Here is a 23,785-nt window from a genome sequence, read left to right on the forward strand (position 1 = left end):
AGTAATCCACTGACATGTAGCTGGAGATGACAGCAGTTGGAGATGACCTTTAGAAGCACTTCTTGATCAGGGTCATAATAGTGTTGCATGGACTCCTCGAGAAGTGCTACACCACATGGCTTTTAATAATATTTGTTTTAAATTCCTGTAGTTGAACAGAGTTATTTGGTTTCTTCTTTACATTTCAGTATTTAATCTTTTCCCCTCAACTATCTGAAAACATAAAACTCAAAGGCTACTTCTGAACCCAGAGCATATTCTAACATAAATTGTAAATTCCCAGACTGAAAGTAGTATAGGGATAGCCATTTCAACCCTAGACTTCATGGTGTTATCCACCAGACCTCAGAAACCCTAACTTGGAAAAATGCAAGCCAATGACATGGTTATCATTTGCCTTATTCTGAATGTGACTCCATGGTTGTCACCTTCAGAAAGTTGCACAAAGTTGGTAGAACACCATATGCCTTTCCTCAGCACAAATGACCACATCCTGTGCCAGGCAGCAATTTTCAGTCTCTGTGGTTAAGAACTGGTACAAATTAATGTATAGTTAGGCAGAGCTGGAATGTTAGTTGAAGCTGTGATTTGAGTCTCAGAAGTTTTAGATATAGACCTTCATTTCTGGGGCCTTAAGAAGCTAAGACAAAAGAAGATGATTCAGAGAAACAATTTTTGTCTTTTTCTTTTCTTCCTTTAAGGAAAAAGTGTGTGTGTATGCGTGTGTGTATTTTTAACCGAACAAATGTTTACTGCACATCTACTCCCAAGTACTATTCTAGGTACTGCAAATACCTAGAGCAAAAAAGAAAACTCAAGATCCTAGCTCATGAAGGGTGGAAAAAGAGACACAATAAACAAATAAAACTCCAAAACTATCCATTGCAAAGTGCCACGCAGAGAATTAAAATAGGCTACTGTGTTAAAATAACTGGGTTGTCAAGGAAAGTCTCTCTGAAGAAATGTCATTAAGATGAGATGTGAGTGATATTCACAAAGCAGTACTGATAATATTTATCAACATAAATATTAATACAAAATGCTTACAATGCTAACATAAATATAGTGGTCAAAAGTCACAAAAACAGTCTGGAAGTATTTCATATGCTAATACAGACTATATTTGAGTGGTAGATCAGAAGTCGATTTTTCTTTTTTCTATTTCTATGAACTTTCTGAACTGTGGTAAAACACAAAAATACATTTAGTCTTTGTCCCCAATTCCTTACTCAGAGTTCCTAAAACCCTTGAAATTTCCTGAGTGATAGGAGCATCTTTTGCTATTCATAACAAGCTCCTTTCAATCATACCTGAACTTGTGCTACTGAGGTAACTTGGGGTGCAGCCCCCAGATAGCCTCAGGATGGGTTGGTCACCAGAAACACCAAGTGATTAGAGGACTGGAATTTTCAGTGCCACCAACCAACCTCCAGAAAGGGAACTGGAGATTGAGCTCTATAAATACTTTTGAACGGTAAGATTCAGAGAGCATCTGGTGAGGACATCAAACTGCTGAGAAGGTGGTATGCCCAGGGAGGGCATGGAAGCTTTGCACCCCACCCCACCCCCCATCCCATAGCTTGTCCTATGCACCTCTTCCATTTGCTGTTCCTGAGTTGTGTCCTTTATGATAAACCAGTAATAATATGTAAAGTGCTTTCCTAAATTCTGAGTCATTCTAGCAAATTATCAAACCTGGGAGTGGGGGTGGGCAGAGTTGTGGGAAATCCTAAATCTGTAGTCAAATTGGACAAAAGTGCAGGTAACCTGGGGACCTGGTACTTTCAACTGGTGTTTGAAGTGAGGGTAGTCTTGTGGGACTGAGCCCTTAACCTGTGGGTTCTGTGCTAACTCCAGAAGTTAGTATCAGAATTGAATTGATGTCTGGAGAATCAGTTGTTGGTGTTGGAAAACATCCTAGAATAGGTGTCAGGAGTGGGATTTGCTAGAACAGTCCTTGTTCATAGAACATATAGTTTGGGAAGAAAAAGAGGGGAATGAAGAACCTCTGATTCTTGGCCACATGGTCACCCATGTTACAGAGCAGCAGTTATGCTAGGATCAGTTACTATAAAGTAAAATTGCTGCTACTGCTAAGTTGCTTCAGTCATGTCTGACGCTGTGCGACCCCATAGATGGCAGCCCACCAGGCTTCCCTATCCCTGGGATTCTCCAGGCAAGAACACTGGAGTGGGTTGCCATTTCCTTCTCCAATGCATGAAAGTGAAAAGCGAAAGTGAAGTCGCTCAGTCGTGTCCGACTCTAGCAACCCCATGGACTGCAGCCTACCAGGCCCCTCTGTCCATGGGATTTTCTAGGCAAAAGTACTGGAGTGGGGTGCCATTGCCTTCTCCAATGGCAATGGAGAAGTAAAATTACCCAGAGTATTCAGAGATGGGTCCAACTCTTAGGAAGCTGATTCACTGGATATGTGCAGAAATGCAAACTGATAAGAAAAAAGTGAAATGCATAATTCCTTGGTCACTGTTATTGGCAAGAGCTGAAATGAAGAGAGTTCTGGGTCAGACCTTGAGGACTGATCAAGCTCAGATTTCAGTTGGATTCTGCTTCAGATACAAGGCTCAAAGTTTCCCCTAAAAAGAAAAACTATGCAGAAATGGCAGAGAGTACCTCTAAGAAGGTACTTCATGTGGTAGGAAGGCAAAACCAAGAAACTACTGAAACCAGGGGGTAGAATGTGAAAGAGTTGTCTTATTTTGTGAATCAGTACCATCAGTTTCCTGGAGAACTTTTAGTAAAACAGATTGTGAGAGTGACTAATTTAGGGGCACTGTCTTTAGTTCTGAATGCTATAGAGTGGAAGAGCATGTCTGGGTTGATAAAGGACCCACTGCTCACTATGAAACAACTGCAGGTGGTTAAGACCCAGCCAGACACACAGCATGTTTTCCATGAGGAAATGGTCAGCTTGATGGACTGGATAAAAGCCACCATAAGGTCTGCTTACGCTGAGAAAGAGGACCATCCAACTCCCTCTGTAAGTGCCAAGTAGAACAACCCAGATGAAGCAGCTGATATGTTTCATATGTAAGCCAGATGACACTGACTTTATGACAACCAAGATAGTCACTCACTGAATATGCCTATTACCGAGGTCATAGTAAATGCTATTGGTTAAGGGGGTGTTCTGATTGATTTCAAACATATACAGCAGTAAGTGGCAGCTTGCAGCAAGTAGCAGTAAGCAGCAGCTAGAAGCAAGGTCTTAGTTTCCCAGACTGGGAGTCCTAACCACTGGACCACAGGGGTCAGCAGTTAGGGTCTGAGTCCCTAGTCTTTGTCTGCCTAGTCAAGAACAAATTCAGGTGAGGAGGTAGAAGGTGAAGAGTAAAGTAATAAGTTTATTAAAAAGGAAAGTACATGCAGAAAGGCACACAGGTGAACTCAGAGAGAGAATCACACCTTTGGGAAGTTTAAATTCTTTATAAGGGGGCAGTTTTTCAGGTCTTTGTCTTCCCTTAGGCCAATCATCTTTTTTTGTCCCCTCCCACCAGCCCACCAGTTAATTTGTCTCAGGACTCTCCCCTGAGGTGTGCAAACACCCTTAGCCAAGAAGAATCTTGAAGTGAAGGCTTCTTGGAAAAGCAAGACTCATTATGGCTTGGCATTAACCCCTGATTTTTGACCCCAAGGAGCCTTTCTGCGCATGTATAGTGTCTTCGTTGTCCCAAAGTGTGGGGGCGGCAGGGGGGTCTGAGATCCTTTACTCTTTCACCCAAACAGGGTTTTGCCCCTCTTTGTCCTTGCCATGCCTATTATTTTAAGGTTTTTACAAGAGACGAAGACTGGCTATTTACCCTGTTTCTTCTGTTACTTGCATTTTGGAGGGCAAACAGGAGGCTGATTGTAAATGCCTTAACAATTTAAATGCCCACCTATCTCTTGTCTCAGGAAATGCAAACAGGAGGCTAATTGTAAGTATCCAGCCTGAAGCCCACTTCTTCCTGCCCCATGAAATGCAAACAGGACGCCAGTTGTAAATGTCTAACCTGGAGCCCATGTATCTCCTAACTCATAAGCATGCACATGTTGTATATAGCATGGTAAAGTTACTGCAGCCACAGAAGGAGATGAGAATGAGGCCTGAAAGGAAGAAGTTTATTACATTCATATGATCCATAGAAGGGGTCACCACATAACAAACAGGGCCACAGGGGAAAGCGCCGGTGCCAGTCAGAATACAGAAAAGAGCAAGGAAAATCCTAGGCTAAGAGCCTTCATTGGACTTTCAGAGAAAAGGCAAGGCAGGCAGGATAAACAGTTAAGGACTGGTTGGTTTGAATAATTACAGCAGGCTTTGTGACAAGTGGTCTCTAGTTGTCTGGTACTTGGCCTTGGATTGATTTCAGGCAAGGGAAATATTAGTTGAGTTCATGAGATTTAGATAAGGAGATAGTAGTTGGGGGGTACAGACTCAGGATTTGGTTGGTTTGTATATGAAAAACATGCTCCTGGCCAAGTCCTTTGCTATCTCTAACAGAAACAGAAGAGATTAAGAAGAGGTGGCAAGAATACACAGAAAAGTTATACAGAAAGTGTCTTAATAACTTGGATAACTACAATGGTGTGATCACTCATCTAGACCCAGACATTTTGGAGTGTGAAGTCAAGTGGGCCTTAGGAACTCCAGCTGAGCTATTTCAAATCCTAAAAGATGATGCTCTTAAAGTGCTACACTCAATATGTCAGCAAATTTGGAAAACTCAGCAGTGGCCACAGGACTGGGAAAGGTCAATTTTCATTCCAGTCCCAAAGAAGAACAATGCTAAAAAGTGTTCAAACTACCATACAGTTGCACTCATTTCATATGCTAGCAAGGTTATTCTCAAAATCCTTCAAGCTAGGCTTCATGAACCAAGAAATTCCAAATGTACAAGCTGGATTTAGAAAAGGCAGAGGAACCAGAGATTAAATTGCCAACGTCTGTTGGATCATAGAAAAAGCAAAAGAATTACAGAAAAACATCTACTTCTGCTTCATTGACTACACTAAAGCCCCTGACAGTGTGGATCACAAAAAACTGTGGAAAATTCTTAAAGAGATGGGAATACCAGACCACCTCACCTGGCTCCTGAGAAACCTGTATGCGAGTCATGAAGCAATAGTCAGAATCAGATATGGGAGAACTGACTGGTTCAAAACTGGGAAAGGAGTATGACAAGGCTGTATATTGTCACCTTGCTTATTTAACTTATATACAGAGTACATAATGTGAAATGCCAGGCTGGATGAAGCACAAGTTGGAATCAAGATTGCTGAGAGAACTATCAACAACCTCAGATATGTAGATGATAGCACTCCAATGGCCAAAAGTGAAGAGGAACTAGAGAGCCTCTCAATGAGGGTGAAAGAGGAGAGCAGAAAAAGTTGGCTTAAAACTCAACATTCAAAAAACTAGGATGAAGGCATCTTGTCCCATCACTTCATGGCAAATAGAAGGGGAAAAAGTGGAAGCAGTGGCAGATTTTATTTTCTTGGGCTCCAAAATCATTGTAGATGGTGATTGCAGCCATGAAATTAAAAGACACTTGCTCCTTGAAAGGAAAGCTATGACAAACCTAGACAGCATACTAGAAAGTAGAGACATCTCTTTGCTGACAAAGATCCACTAATTATTAGAGAAATGCATATCAAAATTACAATGAGGTTCCACTTCACACTGATCAGAATGGCCTTAATGAAAAAGTCTATAAATAATAAATGCTGGGGAGGGTGTGGAGAAAAGAGAACCCTCCAACACTGTTGGTGGGAACGTAAATTGGTGCAGTTACTATGGAAAACAGTAAGGAGGTTCCTCAAAAAACTAAAAATAGAGTTGTCATATAATCCAGCAATCCCACTCCTGGGCATATATCCAGACAAAACTATAGTTCAAAAAGATACGTGTGGCCCAGTGTTCACTGCAGCACTATCTACAACACCCAAGATACTGAAGCAACCTAAATATCCTTCTCCAGGGAATCCTCCCCACCCAGGAATCGAAGGGCAGGCAGATTCTTTACCACTGAGTCACCAGCCTCAGACAAAAAACAGAATGAAATAATGCCATTTGAGGTAACATGGATAGACCTAGAGACTGTCATACTAAGTGAAGTAAGTCAGACAGGAAAAGACAAATATCATATGATATCACTTATATGTGGAATCTAACATATGACACAATGAACTTATTTATGAAATGGAAACAGACTCATAGACTTAGAAAACAAACTTATAGGTTACCAAAGGGGAAAGGAGCTGAGGGAGAAATAAATTAGGAATTTGGGATTAGCAGATACAAACTACTATATATAAAATAGATAAACATGCAAAACTGAATACCAGTCCATCTTATCTGTCTCCTGAGAAACCTGTATGTGGGTCAAGAAGCAACAGTTAGAACCCTGTATGGAATAACTGATTGGTTCAAGATTGAGAAAGGAGTTCAACAGGGCTGTCTGCTGTCACCCATTTGTTTAATCTATATGCTGAGCACATCATGAGAAATGCCAAGCTAGATGAGTTAAAAGCTGGAATCAAGATGGGTGGGAGCAACATCAACAACCTCAGATATGCAGATGATACCACTCTAATGGCAGAAAGTGAAGAGGAACTAAAGAGCCTCTTGATGAGGGTGAAGGAGGAGTGTGAAAGAGCCAGCTTAAAACTAAATATTAAGAAAACTAAAATCATGGTATCCAGCCCCATTACTTCATGCAAATAGAGGGGGAAAAGATGGAAGTAGTGACAAATGTCCTCTTCTTAGGCTCTAAAATCACTGAGGATGATGACTGCAGCCATGAAATCAGAAGACATTAGCTTCTTGACAAAAAGCTATGACAAACCTAGACAGTCATTACTCTGTTGACAAAGGTCCTATTGTCAAGGCTATGGTCTTCCCAGTGGTCATGTACGGTTGTGAGAGCTGGACCATAAGGAAGGTGGAGTACCAGAGAATTGATGCCTTCAAACCGTGGTGCTAGAGAAGACTCCTGAGAGTCCCATGGACAGCAAGATCAAACCAGTTAAGCTTAAGGGAAATCAACCCTGAATACTTATTGGAAGGACTGATGCTGAAGCTGAAACTGCAGTATTTTGGTCATCTGATGCGATTTACAGTGGACTCATTGGGAAAGTCCCTGATGCTGGGAAAGATTCAGGGCAGAAGGAGAAGAGGGCGTCAGAGGATGAGATGGCTGTATGGCATCACCAATGCAATGCACATGAACTTAGGCAGGAGGTGGTGAGGGACAGAGAGGCCTAACGTGCTGCAGTCCATGGAGTTGCAAAGAGTCGGACATGACTGGGCGACTGAACAACATGTACACCTGAATCACTCTGCTGTATACCAGCAACTAACAGAACATTGTAAATCAACTATACTTCAATTAAAAAAAAAAAAACAAAATGAATATAAGGGTTAATGGATTAAGGTGAAAGTTTGGAGGAAAACTGGTATGTCCTAAGTGATTGCAACTCTTTTACCTGGATGTATTATGGGAATGGTTGCTGTGTCTGACCAGGGAACTCTTTTGTAGAACAGGAGGCATGAAAATCTATCCTTCAAGTAATATTAATTGGACATGCTAAATGAGGATGAATAAGATTGCCCAAGTCCACACAGGGTAGAAGAGAAGCTGGAGCACTGGCGTGGACAAACTCTATGCAATAGTTCTATGTGGAGCACAGACTGGGGCTTATGGCAAAAACCTGGGAGTGCTTCCTAGTGACAGCTATGGCGATGACAGAATAGAGAATTTCTACTTGAGGGGAAAGTAGTGGGCTTATATCAGACATTAATTGAAACTTCCCCAATGATTGCAGGACAAACAATAATCTCAGTATCTGAAATACCCATGGTATCTTAGATGGTATCAGAAAAATGTTCTAATGAGGAGGGCAATGCCCAGAAGAGTGCCACAAGAAAATGGAAATGGCTTACACAGGATTATGCTACAAGAGAATGCAAGCTGCAGATATAAGCAGGGAGCCTCTTTTCTATTAGGACTGACTTTGGAACTGTGTAAGGAGCTGCCAGATTCTATCATCACTTGGACAGTGCCCTATAAACTTCTCTCTTTTTTTTTAAAGCTTTTTATTTTTTATTGGAGTATAGCCAATTAACAATGTTGTGATAGGTGGACAGTGAAGGGACTCAGTCATACTTATACATGTATCCATTCTCCCCCAAACTCCCCTTCCATCCAACCTGCCCCATAACATTGAGCAGAGTTCCATGTGCTATACAGTAGGTCCCTGTTGGTTATCCATTTTAAATATAGCAGAGTATACATGTCCATCCCAAACTATCCCTTCCCAGCATCCTCTCCCTGCCCCAACCCCAGCAACCATTAATTTATTCTCTATGTCTGTGAGTCTCTTTCCCCTATAAACAGTTCTTATGTTCAGTCACTCAGTTGTGTCTGACTCTTTGCAGCCCCCGCCAGGCTCTTCTGTTCAAGGAATTTTCCAGGCAAGAATACTGGAGTGGGTTGCCAATATCTACTCCAGGAGATGTTCCAGACCCAGGGACTGAACCCAAGTCTCTTATGTCTCCTGTATCATAAGATTCTTTACCACTGGTACCACTTGGGAAGCCCAAACAGCTCTTAACTGACCAACAAAGGTCTGCTTGATGTATGGATGGCAGTCTAAGGTAAATGGCCAATATCCTATTTGAAAGACCTTCTTCAATCTTCTGATTGAAGAAGGTAAAAACAAATCAGTTTGGTGGGATGAATTACATGCTGCTTTCCTAGCAGTGATGGAAGAATTGAACAATAATGAAAGCCTCTATGTTTTGGTTTTTACCTGACTAATGTGTGATGGTCAATGACCTGGCCATATTGATAGGCAGAAGGCAATAGAAATCTGGCCTATTAAAGGGATGCCCACATGGAGTAGAACCCTGCAGAAATCACTATGGAAACTGGAGAGTACATTAAAGCAGGACAGGTTGACGTTCAACAGAAGAATCTCCTTCCAGACTAGATGATGATCAGTCATCCAGTTTATATACTGGTATATTAGCTTGAGATGGCAACCTGGGTCCATGAAATGAGTAGACATTTGGGGACCAAAGTAGTGCAGAGGGCTGAATTTGGACATATTCCTTTTGCACTCTTTGAGGCTCAAAATGCCAACAAGAACTGTTCAGTATGCCAACAAGAGAAACAGAGGCTGCAGATGGCTATGGGGGGATTCCTCAGGGGGAAGACCCCACACATAGCTGGTAGGTGGATTACACTGAACCAATGTCAGTAGCCCCAGCAGGGCTACAAATGGGTTTTGACAGACTAGACATTGACTCTCTACTGAGTTTTGCTTACCTGGTGATAGAAGCAGAGTCCAAGTACTATAAAAGAATCGCAATAGAAGATATTGAACACATTTGGATCATCAAATCACATTTTATCAGAGAAAGGAACACACTTTACAGCTCATAATGCCAAATAATGAATAGTCAGAGAGATTCTTCTCGGAATAAGTTTCATAGAAAATTGGAACAAGCATTTGAAATACTCCTTGTTTAAAACAGGGGGAGATGGAGGCATGAGGGTTTGGTTAACGTGTTTTCAACAGTAAAAAAAAAAAAAAAGATACAATCTGTTTGTAGGATATATATTAAATTTTAAGTTGACCTTAAAATGCATTCCAATATACATCAGGTGCAGACAAATACTGTTTGACTCCATCTACACAAGACACCTAGAACAGTCAAATTCATGGAGTCAGAGGCTGGGGGTAGAGAGTGGGGATGGGGAACGGGGAGTTAGTATTTAATGGGGACAGAGTCTCAATTTAGGAAGGTAAAAAATTCAGGAGATGGATGATGGTGAGAGTTGCACAACATTGTGAATGCACTTGGTGCCACTCAACTGTATAATTAAATATGGTTAAAACAGTATGTTTTATATTATGTGACTTTTACCACAACAAAAAAATTTTAATAAATTAAAACATTAAAAAAAAAGACACAACATAATAGGAGCTAAGGCAGCGTTGTTCCCACAAATGGATTCCTCTGTTTTTCTGGGGAAGAGAGGGTGGTGAGAGGCTGCTGGTATGATTATGCAATTTTTTTCATGAGAGGAAAATAATGGTCTGACTACATGATTCTTTCCAAGGAGAGAGGACACTGGTATGATAAACGTACTTTTTGTTTTCTTCTCCATATACCTCAACTTTCCCTTTCCAATCTGATGCCCTGTGGTCACAGGACCAGGGATGCAACTACAAGTGCCAGAAACAGGCAAGAAATTGTAACTATAGTTTTACACCTTTATGTCAGGATTCCTAAAGGCCTGGCAGGGCAGGTAGTGCCTTCATTCTATTTGGCAAAATCAAGGTTAACACTTGAAAGTAGCTATTGCCCCGTGGTAAAAATAAATAGCCCAGTGGTTATGTAGCTAAGTAATTCTACCCTATATGACTAGAAAGGAACTGAAGGGGAAGCACTTACTACACTAGTATGTTGCCTGAAATCTAGAACAGCACAGTTGCTAAATCTAAAGTTCCTTCCAAATGTGGAAAAGTTTAGGTATAAATAAATGGAGAGAAGGAGGAACAGTAGTTCAGGGTAAAGGAATGAATCAATGGGCTATGCAAATGAAGGAAATCTAATATCATATTACAATCTCAACAGAGGCTCAGAGCAAGGGAATAATACCATCTTTTAGCTCAATTATGGGCTTCCCTGGTGGCTCAGAAAGTAAAGAATCCACCTGCAATGCGGGACAGCAGGGTTCAGCTCCTGGTTTGGGAAGATCCCCTGGAGAAGGTAACTCCAGTATTCTAGCCTGGAGAATTCCATGGACAGAGGAGCCTGGCAGGCTACAGACCATGGGGTCATAAACAGTCGGACGCAACTAAGCAACTTTCACTTTAGCTCAATTACACCAGATGCTTGAAAAGATGAAACCATGTATTGCTGAGACTACTTGTGGCTTTGGAACTTGACAAGATCAAATGGAAGCACACAAATCTGAGTGGTCTCACCCTTGAAGACATTTTCATATGATATGATGATGGACTAGAGTAATTAATGACTGAATGTGACTCTAGTGATGTACCAGTATCTTTTGACTTATATGATGCTTTTGCTATAAGAGATTAGTGGTCAGAGACAAAATATACATTTGGTCTCTGTCCCAGGTTCCTGGTATGAAGTTCCTAGTTCAGTAAGTCACTCAGTCGTGTCTGTCTCTTTGCGACCCCTGGACTGCAGCACACCGGGCCTCCCTGTCCATCACCAACTCCCAGAGTTTACTCAAACTCATGTCCATTGAGTCGGTGATGCCATCCAACCATCTCATCCTCTGTCATCCCCTTCTCCTCCCAGCTTCAATCTTTCCCAGCATCAGGGTCTTTCCAAATGAGTCAGTTCTTCCCATCAGGTGGCCTAAGTATTGGAATTTCAGCTTCAGCATCAGTCCTTCTAATAAATATTCAGGACTGATTTCCTTTAGGATGGGTTGGTTGGATCTCCTAGCTGTCCAAGGGACTCTCAAGAGTCTTCTCCAGCACCACAGTTCAAAAGCATCAGTTCTTCGGTGCTCAACTTTCTTTATAGTCCAACTCTCACATCTGTACATGACTACTGGAAAACCATAGCTTTGACTAGATGGACCTTTGTTGGCAAAGTAATGTCTCTGCTTTTTAATAGGCAGTCTAGGTTGTCATAACTTTTCTTTCAAGGAGCAAGCGTCTTTTAATTTCATGGCTGCAATCACCATCTGTAGTGATTTTGGAGCCCCCGAAAATAAATTCTCTCTCACTGTTTCCATTGTTTCCCCATCTATTTGAAGTTCCTAAAACCCTTGGAATTCCCTGAGTGATAAGAATGTCTTTTGTTATTCATAACAGGCCCCTTTCAATAATACCTGAGTTTATGCTACTGAAGTAACTTAGCTTGCAGCCCCTAAATAGCCTAGGTCACCTGAAACACCAAGTGATTAGAGGACTGGAACTTACAGCGTCACGCACCAACCTCCAGGAGGGGAACTGGAGATTGAGCTCTATAATACTTTTGAACCGTAAGATTCAAAGAGTGTCTGGTGATGACATCAAGCTGCTGAGAGTGTGGTTGGCCCAGAGAGGGCATGGAAGTTTTGCACTCCCCACCCCACAGCTTGCCCTATGTACCTCTTCCATTTGGCTATTCCTGAGTTGCGTTCTTTATGATAAACCAGTAATAGTATGTAAAGGGTTTTCCTAAGTTCTGTGAGTCATTCTAGCAAACGATCAAACCTGAAGGGAGGGTGGTGTGGGAAATCCTAAATCTGTAGTCAAGTTGGACAGAAGGGCAGGTAACCTGGGGACCTGGAACTTTCAACTGAAGTCTGAGTGAGGGCAGTCTTGTGGCTGAGTTCTATGAGTTTTGTAATAATTCTAGAAATTAGCATAAGAATTGAATTGAATTGTTGGATGCCCAGTTGGTATCTAGAGAACTGGTGGAAAACATCCTAAACAAACTTTCTATCATGAATATGTATTACTTTAATAACAGAAAAGAGTAAAATAAACATGTTATTTTAAAAAATGAAATATGAAAAGACAACCAACAGAATGGGAAAAAATATTTGCAAAGTGACCAACAAGAGATTAATCTCCAAAATATACAAATAGCTCATGCAGCTCAATATCAAAAAAGCAATCAATTGAATCAAAATAAGAGCTAAAGATCTAAATAGACATTTCTCCAAAGAAGACATACAGATGACCAAAAAAGCACATGAAGAGATGCTCAACATCACTGATTATTAGAGAAACACAAATCAAAACTACAATAAGGTACCACCTCACACTGGTCAGAATGGCCATCATCAAAAAACTTACAAACAATAAATGCTATAGAGAGTGTGGAAAAAAGGAATACCTCTTATGCTATTGGTGGGAATATAAATTGGTACAGTCACTACGGAAAAGAGTATGAAAGTTCCTCAAAAAAACAAAAAATATAGTTACCATATGATATAGCAATCTCATTCCTGGGCATATACTCAGAGAAAACCATAAATTGTAAAGATACACGAAACCCAATGTTCATTGCAGCACTATTTACAATAGTCAGGACATGGAAGCAAGCTAAATGACCATCACAGATGAATGAATAAAGAAGATATGGTGCATATATACAATGGAATATTACTCAGCCATAAAAAGGAATGAAATAATGCCATTTGCAACAACATGGATGGACCTAGAGATTGTCATACTGAGTGAAATAAGTCAGATACAAAGACAAATACCATATGATATCACGTATTGTAGAATCTTTAAAAATGTTACAAGTGAATTTATTTACAAATCAGAAATAGAGTCACAAACATAGAAAACAAACTTATGGTTACTGAGGGGGAAGGAGGGGAGGGATAAACCGGGAGATTGAGATTTACATATGCATACTACTATATATATAAAATAGATGACTAATAAGAACCTACTGTTAGCGCACGGAACTCTACTAAATACTCTGTAATGACTTATATGGGAAAAGAATCTAAAAGAGTAGATATATATTTATATTTAACTGATTCACTTTTCTGTACAGTAGAAACTAACACTTGGCACCCCACTCCTGTACTCTTGCCTGGAAAATCCCCTGGACGGAGGAGCCTGGTAGGCTGCAGTCTATGGGGTCACTAAGAGTCGGACATGACTGAGCGACTTCACTTTCACTTTTCACTTTCATGCACTGGAGAAGGAAATGGCAACCCACTCCAGTGTTCTTGCCTGGAGAATCCCAGGGACGGGAGAGCCTGGTGGGCTGCTGTCTGTGGGGTAGCACAGAGTCGGACACGACTGCAGCGACTTAGCAGCAGTAGCAGCAGAAACTAACACAGCATTGTAAATTAACTATACCCCAATAAAAGGTTTTTTTTCTTTTTTTTTAATTTATTTTAATTGGAGGCTAATACTTTACAATATTGTGGTGGTTTCTGCCATACATTCACATGAGTCAGCCATGGGTGTATATGTGTTCCCCATCCTGACCCTCCCTCCCACCTCCCTCCCCATCCCATCCCTCAGGGTCATCCCAGTGCACCAGCCCTGAGCACCCTGTCTCATTCATCAAACCTAGACTGGCAATCTATTTCACATATGATAATATACATGTTTCAATGCTATTCTCTCAAATCATCCCACCTTCGCCTCTCCCACAGAGTCTAAAAGCCTGTTTTTTACATCTGTGTCTCTTTTGCTGTTATACCCCAATAAAAGTAATTTAAAAAATTTTTTATGAAGTTATTATAGCTTGAACACTTAAATTCTCAAAATCTGCTGATATCCTACAGCAAATTATTAAATGCAAATATTTGTAAAGTGAATAAAACTGAATTCCTCCCAACTCAATCCACATATATAAGTTTTCCTGATTTCTTCTCCATACTGAGCCCCAACCGTCTCTTTAGTTCTGGTCTGTATACTATGGCTCACCTCCTATGTCTTCATCCTCATTGGCTGGGCCTTCTGTACCATCCACATTTTCTGTTTCATGAGCTTTGGTTAAATCGTAGTCATTCAAAAGCTCTGAACCTTCTAGGAGATAAAAAGAATTTTAACTATGAAGTAATTTGAAAGGATTTTTATAAACCTGTTTCAGCTTTATCCAATCCCTAAGTGATAGACAATATCCTTTCACATACACCCAAGCAAGATATATGTGAAATTTTAGAAATATGTCCAAGGTTTATTTGCCTTTCAATTAGACATCATTTTCTTGAATAGTTCTTTCACCTTAAATTCCACTCAAGTTCCTTCTGGATAGAAATTCTCTCTCCTTTGGTGTATTTCAGGATATTCAGTAAGATGTTAAGACCAAGAATATTAACATATAGTGATGAGAAATATTGAGCCTGAGACTACTGGCAAAATTCAATTTGGGAAAGATGCTTTCCCGAGAGGAAGCCTATAAGCTTCTGAACACCAAATTCTATTTTCCCTTTCTGTTCACATTATAAATATGATTTTGTGGAAAGCATACTAGCCCCCAAATTCTTTTATTTCTTCAAACATTTACTAAATGTTGACAAGGCTACAGATATGAATAGGTCATAATTTCTGTATTCAAAGAGCTGATAATTTACAGATGTAGATAAAACAAACCCACAAATACAATGCAAGATTCAGACAAGAGATAAGTCTAAAATGTAGACTCGGACAAGAGATTAAGGGAAATACAAAGTGCTATGGGAGTTTCTAAGTAAAAGGCAGTAGATATGATAAAAAGCATGGTTAAATAAACAACAAACTTGCTAATAATTAAGTTTAACAAAGACACAATTTTTTACAATAAATATCGAAAATACTAGAAGTAAGGAAGAAGGCATGACATAGCTAGAATTTTTTCACATATAAGCATGGTAGCTTAATAAAAAAAAAATGATAACAAAAGAAATGAACAGAAAAGACCCACTTGCCATCAAACTCCTTCCCAAGAGTCAATAAAATATTTGCTGAGAACCTATTACATGCAACAAACAGTCAAAAACACTGAACCCTGCAGCACTAAGGAGCTGAAACAGGAGAGGTGACGGAAACTGCAGTGGCTTCCTTTCTGCTGCAAGCATGACTGAACACGGAGAACAGGACATTTTACTGGAATATAGGAGTAAAATGGAAACGTATCACACAAGATACATGACGAAGAGGTCCTGAAAATGCAGTCGTCATGGATTCAGGTGAAGTTTCTCATTTCTGCATATCATATACTCTTAGACACTAAGACACTGCTCTAAACAATAGTTTTCTTTTCTCAAGCCTGAAATGATAGATTCACAGAGCCCTGTATATGAACAACTGATATGAGGTACATGTTCAATTAAAACATAAGGTTACAACTCAGAGTAAAATAAAGACACCTGTGTGGTAAATTTTGTAATATAGCAAAAGCTTTGATTCAAACAAAGTGAGTATATCAATAGAGAAACACAGAATTTATTTTTAGGAAATAGATTATTTTAAGTGTATATAGTTTATTCTGGAGCAAGGGTCAGCAAACCATGGCCTAGGGCCAAATTTAGCCATGGCCTATTTTTATTAATATATAGACCCAGGAAGTAGGAATGGTTTTACAGTTTTAAAGATTGTAAAAAATATAAAGAAGAATATACAACAGAGACCATATACGGCCCACAAAGTCTAAAATATTTACTCTCTGGCCCTTTACAAATAAAGTTTACTGACCACTGTTCCTGAGTGAAAAGCACAAGTTTTATAAGCTATGATATTGTTCAACAAAAGCTGTCTTAATTCAAATGAGTCAGCTGAAAATTTTTTTTAAGAAAAAAAAAAAAACAACAGTGAAAAAATAAAAAAACATTGGGTGGGGTGGTTTGGCTCTGTGATGTCAGATAACTTATATGATCTAAACGGATGCATTATTTTTGTATCAGGAAGACACGACTTCATTTTTTCCACAACCCATTTCCATAGCATGTATATTGCAATCAGAATATTCCCCTTCATTTGAACTATTCAGTAAAGGTATATTTTTAGAGAGGAAAGATATGATGTTGTTACCTGTGGGCACAGACTGCTCTTGAGTGCTTTTCAGTTCCACATTTGGTTTTATATCTGAAACGAAAAGGATTATAAATATTAGCTTTTTAGAGTAAATTTTTTTCAGATTTGAGCATTCTAAATTTAATAAGGATACCACTTTGGAAGATTTAGTTGCCGATTTCCTCTCCAGAGCAGGACTATTCTCTACATCCTTCCTAAAAAGTGTCTCAAGGAGAATAAAAAGAATCCATGCCAAAATTATATTTTAAAGTGATTAAGAGGAAAAAATTACTATTCTGCATTTATTCTGGTATTTTTATTTTTTTATAAAGACCCGAGTTCCTATCTGGTATTGTCTTGTTTCAGTCTACAGATCTTTCTTCAGCATATCTACTAGTGCAACTGTATGAATGACAGCTTTTCTCAACTTTCCATTTATTTGGAAATATCTTTATTTTGCCTTAAAATTTAAAGGATATTTTTACTTGACATAGAATTATGGGCTGACAGTTTTCTTCTGTCACTTTAAAGATGGCATTCCACTATCTCCTTATCCTCTATTGTTTCTGATGAGAAGAATATTTTCTATCACTGTTTTCCTTTATATATTCTTTTTCTCTGAATGCTTTCAAGATTTTCTCCTTAGTTTTTAGCAGTTTAACTACTATATGCCTAGGTGTGATTTTATCTGCATTTATCTCACATGGGTCCACCAAACTCCTTACCTGTAAAATTGTGTTTTTCACTAAACCTGGTAATTTTTCAGCTATTATTTCTTCAAATTCTTTTTCTCCTCCATTCTTTTGCCCTTTTTCTTCAAGGACGTCATCTACATTAGATTTTTTCATATTCCTACATTTTCCTGAGGTCCTGTTCTTTTCCCCTTAAAGTTCTTTTCTCTGTTGCTCAGATTGAATACTTTCATTAATCAATCTTCAAGTTCATTATCCTTTCTTCTGTCATCTTAATGTACTATCAAGCCTATTCAGTGAGTTTTCTATTTCAGATACTGTAATTTTTAGTTCTAGAATTCTATTTTCATCTTTTCTATAGTCTCTCTCTGGGGTAGGAAATGGCAACCCACTCCAGTATTCTTGCCTGGAGAATCCCATGGACAGAGAAGCCTGGTGGGCTACAGTCCATGGGGTCACAAAAAGTCGGACATGATTGCGTGACTGAGCGCACTACACAGTCTCTCTGCTAGATTTCCTATTTGTTAATTCATTACAAGCACATTTTCCTTTGCATCTGAGTATAATTATTATACTTGTTTAAGAGGCTTGTCCTCCAATTCTAATATCTATATCATTTTGGGGTTAGTCACCTATGATTTCCTTTTCTCTTGAGTATGGGTCACATTTTCCTGCTTATTCAAATAACCTAATAATTCTGGATTGTACCCTGAAAATTATAAAGATACGTTACAGAATTTCTGGAGTTTGTTATGTTCCTTTGAAGGATATAGGAGATTTTCTTTGTTTACTTTACTTTTTAAAGCATGTAGTTAAACTCATATTCTGTTTCATTTGTGGTGGGAAGCATCTAGGGTAATCAATTGTCCCAGTATACCTGGGATTGAAGGTTTTCCAAGACTACAGCACTTTCACAGCCTTAGGAAAACTGGCACAAACTGGTACTCTTGCAGAAGCATAAATCTCTGTTCAGTTACTTTCACCTCAGATGGACTGCTCAGGGTGTGACTCATACAAGTATAGTTCAAGGAGTAGCTAAAGATTTGGTCCAGCTAGAGCATTTATACACAAAAGGCCCTCTCTACCCTCTCCACTCTAGGATTTCCCCCTTTGCTTCCTATGATTGCTTGTGATTGCTATGGTTTTTTAAGCCAGTAAAACTGTGGATTATCTATTCAAGTTTTGGTCACCCAGATGCTAAAACTGGGACCTGCCTTTGAGCAAAACAGCCTTAAAAACAGGTTGGTTTTGGTTATTTTCCAATGCCTGCAGGTAAAAGATTTTTCATATTTTGTCCAGAATTATAATTATTATCTGCTGGAAGGTTGGTTCAATGGGACCAACCTCCTCTACTACTAGAAATTGAAACTCTCCATTTGTTCTTTATTTCAATGGTGATCATATACCCATAACTGCTCTAGATACCACTAATTTCAAATAATCTGTATTTCAGACATATTTTAATTTTTGTTTTGAAAAATACAGTCACTGCATTTACATTCTATCCTAATATTAAAAGTTTAACACACCACCCATTAGATGTTAGCAACAAAGCTTAAGTGCAGGAAAAATACAAATATTTTTAAAATAAACAAGCATTAGTCAGTCAGTCAGTCATGGCCGACTCTTTACGACCCCATGGACTATAGCTCACTAGGCTCCTGTGTCTATGGGATTCTTCAAGCAAGAATACTGGACTGGGTTGCCATTTCCTACTCCAGGGGATCTTTCTAGCCAGGGACTGAACCCAGGTTTCTTGCACTGAAGACAGATTCTTTACCATCTGAGCCACCAGGGAAGCCTTTTGTAAAATAAGCAAAGGGGCAGCCTAATATGCAGTGTTAAAACCCAAGATGGGTGAAAGAAACGTCCATACAAGGAATAGGGACAGGCCAGGGTAGGCTGTTGGAGACCAACCAATATGAAAAGTGTGCCTGTGTGGGATGCACATTTAGCATGAGATGAGGAGGGATTCTACATGAAGGGCAGACAGATTGGCAAGTCAGAGCCTAAGCAGGACGAGAAGGGCAGGAGAATCACCTGGGCTGGAGTGATGAAGAACGTACCCAAGTAAGAGATGGCCTAGCATGAGGAGTCAGAGCCTGAGCATAGAGAAGAGGCCATTTATGCCTGGGGGTGCTCTCATTTCAGGGAGTAGACAGGGTTAGCAAAGCACCCACATAGGGACAGTGGGGGCACCAAAGAGCCCAAATGGAGTGAGGAGAGTTTCTATGTTTGGGAGTATCCAAGGCAAAGTGTCAGAACTTGATTGGGTTGAAGAGGGCATCCACATATTAAGGGCAGCTTTGCACTGGGATCTGTGCTGTGCTTAGTTGCTCAATTGACTCTTTGCGACCCCATGGACTGTAGCCCACCAGGCTCTTCTGTCCATGGGGATTCTCCAGGCAAGAATACTGGAGTGGACTGCCATGCCCTCCTCTAGTGGATCTTTCCAACCCAGGTCTCCTGCATTGTAGGTGGATTCTTTACCGTCTGAGCCACCAGAGAAGCCCAAGAATACTGGAACGGTTAGCCTATCCCTTCGTCAGGGGATCTTCCCGACCCAGGATTTGAACCAGGTTTCCTGCATTGCAGGTAGATATTTTTACCAGTTGAGCTATCTGGGAAGCCCATCAGACCCTAATAGAAAAGGGTATCCACGTAGGTGAGTGCCTGCAGTACAGGATGTCAGAAACCAAATGAGGCAAGGTAAGAATCTTCACTGAAGAGGAAATGGCAGTGGCAGTGGATGACTGTTTATACAAAGGAGGATTGATTAAGTAAGAAAAACATAATAAGGATAATGAGACCCAGGTTTTTCTCTGTCAGAGAAGGGAGTTATAAATATGGAAACCTGTGGTCCTATATTGGAAATGGAAGTACTGGCAGGAACACATGGCTTTGACTATACATAAACTGATACAAAATATAGATGGAAATGTGTGTATATGTATGGTATAACACACCTGGTCTCTAGCTCTGTCCACTGAGAGCCCCTGGGAGCAGTGACATCACAACAGCTTTCAGGATACGGATATTAACTTCTAAGTATCATTCTCAACTTATAGAAACCATATTCCTTGGAGAAATGGCTGACTCCAGCACTGGGGGAGGGAAAGTACAGATGAGTCTGGAACATTTTGTTGTGCCAGAAAGCAAGGAAGTGCTCACAGAAACAAGAGCATATATTAAAAGGATATGGAAATTATTTTGAAGGGGTTCCCACTGGCCAAATCTGAGACAAGGGAGCATAAAAGTTATAATGATAGTATTGGATTACAACCTATTAAAAAGCATAAATTCATGAGTCCATATTGACATTAATAAGTAGTTGATAAATGTAAAGTCCAGTAACAAATGGAAAATTTACATAGTTGCAAAATGCTTCTTCTCAAAATATTATTACAAAGATAAAAAGAGAAACTACATAGTGAAGAACCTTGTAGACACCACTGTACTGAGTAAAGTGATCATTATCAGTAATGGGACAAATGAAAATTATGTGTCCACTGATAATGAAAAGAACACAGCTTCACTTCTGTAATATACCTGCCAGACATGCACAATCTAAATCTAACCATGAGAAAACTAACTCTAATTGAGGGATAATTTACAAAATAACTGGCTTGTAATTCTCAAAAGTGTCACAGTCATGACCAACTGAAGAACTATTCCAGACTGAAGGACAGGGAAGAGACGTGACAACTAAATGCATACGTGATTCTGAGCTGAATTCTCCTGAGGTAAAGGGCATTAAAGAAGCTACTGGAGAAATCTGAGTGGGGTCTGAGGATTAAATTGTAGTAATGTCCCAGTGTTAATTTCCTGGTTTTGATAGTTGTTTCCTGGTTATGTAGGAGAAGGTAGAACACACACTAAAGTAGTCAAGGGTGGATAGGGCTTTATGTCAGCAACTTACTCTCAAAATTTCCGGAAAAAAAAAAGTTTTTTTGTACTGTATTGCAACTTTTCTGTAAGTTTGATAGTGGGAGTTTTTTAAAAGCTTTTTTTTTTTTTTTTCAGCTAACTGTGAAACTTTTAACTGCACACTAAAGGGATTCTGAACAAAAAACAAAAAGAAAGAAAAGTAGCTCAAAAGTTTCACACGAACAATCTTCATGTGAAAACACATTTTAGTTATTACAGAGCAAGATGGCTTTTGATTTGGTGACCTAAAGAAAAAAGGTCCTAGTCCCCTGAGCCTCTTAAACTCTCTGACAATGACATTTAAATAGCTCTCAATATTTTTTCAAGCAGCCTTTGTGCGGCGTATAACACCAGAAGGAACTGAGTATAGTTTCCAAGAAAAAAAGGAGATCTGACTATCCGAGTATTCAAAGTTTGAAGGAGACATTTAAACCATCTATGACTTCCCTGGAAGTCCAGTGGTTAAGACTCACGTTTCCACTGCAGGGGACACAGGTTCAATCCCTGGTCAGGGAACTAAGATCCCATCTGCTGTGGCACAGCCAAAAAGAAAAGAAAACCATCTATAATCAGGCTATATGGATGCTCTTCTTAGGTGCTAAAAAATACTTAAAATACAGGAACAAAGGAGACTGAAGTGTATTTTCCCCTCTTGAATGTAAACATCTTTATAAAAATGTGAAGTCTAGTAGTGAATAGATGATAAAGGAATTCCCACCTGAAGACCAGAAACCTATTAAATATTTATAAGTGCAGCAAAAGTTTTACAGTTTTTAATGGATAATTTTGTCATTCCTTCATACTTCAGTTCAAAAAAGACTCAAAAATTTCCATGGTGGGGTCCATTTGGGTATTTTTAATGTGTTGGCAGTCAACATAGTTTTAAACTATTTTCCAAAAAAAAAAAAAGAAAGCTAAGAAGGAAAGGTCCCTATGCTTCTTTTGACAAAAATATTAATTCCCTTTACTGATATTAATACATATGGTGCAAATGATGGAAAATTCCAAAGTGGATTAATTCTGTTGAGATAGCATTCCTGTCAGTTTTCTACCTCTCCTATTACTTGAACTGGGTAAAGCATGTTCCTGCCTCAGGACTTTTGGTTTTACTCGTCCCTCTGACCAAAATGCTCTTCCCTCAGATAGCCACCTGCCCTACCTCCTTTCTTCATTCAGGTGTGTGCTCAAAAGTAACCTTATAAAACCAGCTTTACCTAACTACTCTATAATAAGATATCATCCTTCATCGTCACTTTTTTCTCTTACTTTATAAAATTTTCTTCATACAATTTCTTCATTTTCACCACCTGATGTATATTTATTCATTTTTTAAAAAGTATTTATTGATTTGGCTGTGCCAGCTCTTAGCTGTGACATGCAGAACCTTTGATCTTCATTGCAGCACGCAGGCTCTTTAGTTATGACATGTGAACTCACAGTTGTGGCAGGTGGGATCTCGTTCCCTGACCAGGGATGGAACCCAGGCCCCTTGCATTGGGAGCACAGAGTCTTAGCCACTGGACCACCAGGGAAGTCCCTATTTGTTCACTTTTAAAATGTCTCCTCCCCACCCCACCAGAATGTAAACTTAATGAAAACATGGATGTTGGCTGTAATTTTTATTGCTTTTTGCTATATTTTCAGCTCTCAAAATAGTACCCATTGTGACAGCCACTCAATAAGTATTTGTTGAATTAATACATGAACTTTTACATCTCTATCTTTGCTACTTATAAATACTCTAAGTCAAGGTTCTACAAACTACAGCTTTCACCTGTTCTTGTATGACTTGTGAACTAAGAATGAGTTTACATTTTTTAATGGTTGAAAAAAATCAGAAAGATTCATTTCATGCAACTTGAAAATTGTGTGGAATTCTAACATCAGTGTTCATAAACAAAGTTTTAATGGAGCACAGCTAAATCCATGTTGTCTACAGCTGCTTCTGTATTCCAAGAGCAGAGTAGAGTACTTGCAAGAGACTATATGACTTGCAAAGCCAAAAAACATTCACTATCTGGTGACCTTTTAGAAAAAGTTTGTCAAGACCTGGTCAAATCTATTATTAATACTAACACTAATACTGCACTGTCCAATACAATAGCCACTAGCCACATGTGCCAATTTGAGTTTAAATTTAATTAAAGTTAAAAATTTAGTTTCTCAGTTACCCAACCACATTTCCAGTATTCAACAGAACATGTAGCTAAGGGTCTTTCATATTGGAGAACATAGATAAAGAATATTTCCATTCCCATAGAAAGTTCTACTGAAGAGCACAGCTCTAGATTTTAGAATGTCTTGTTGCCGCTTGGGATACTGCTAACTGCAAAGTTATTTAAAGCAAACATTAAAACTTTGGGTCAGGAAAGAAACCACGTATAAAAGTTAAATCAATGAAAATTCTAAGGAAATTATACTAGGAAACAGCTTAACAATGATCATCTTCTATCAGTGTTTTCTAAACTCCTGCAACTGGAATTTCAGGGGAAAGCACTTTCTATTAATGCAGTCATCAAAAAGGTAAAGGATATAGACAGCATCTTCATATAAAGAACTTTATAAATTTCACTGATTAAAAAATAAACGTGACTCTTTGAAGGGTTAAAAAAGAAAACCCACATGATGCCAAACATCCAGATAAAATATTTCTAAATGTA

The 23,785-nt window shown here is 39.2% G+C and overlaps 1 protein-coding gene across 4 annotated transcripts in view; it reads right to left on the reverse strand.

Moving 5' to 3' along the window:
* The window catches only part of IKZF3 (IKAROS family zinc finger 3), a 90,561-nt gene that overhangs the window by 51,697 nt on the left and 15,079 nt on the right, over positions 1 to 23,785 (reverse strand). For 2 of the 4 annotated variants that reach the window (XM_005898008.3, XM_005898014.3), the window contains exons 2-3: positions 16,525 to 16,578; positions 14,440 to 14,541 (exon numbers count right to left, since the gene is read on the reverse strand). In XM_005898008.3, the coding sequence (XP_005898070.1) occupies positions 14,440 to 14,541; positions 16,525 to 16,578 (156 nt within the window). Of the gene's footprint in view, positions 1 to 14,439; positions 14,542 to 16,524; positions 16,579 to 20,164; positions 20,310 to 23,785 lie in introns of those variants that run through there. The other 2 variants (XM_070389788.1, XM_070389787.1) reach the window with 2 other exon arrangements.

The sequence above is a fragment of the Bos mutus genome, chromosome 19 (genome assembly GCF_027580195.1).
Source record: "Bos mutus isolate GX-2022 chromosome 19, NWIPB_WYAK_1.1, whole genome shotgun sequence".
Taxonomy (NCBI): domain Eukaryota; kingdom Metazoa; phylum Chordata; class Mammalia; order Artiodactyla; family Bovidae; genus Bos; species Bos mutus.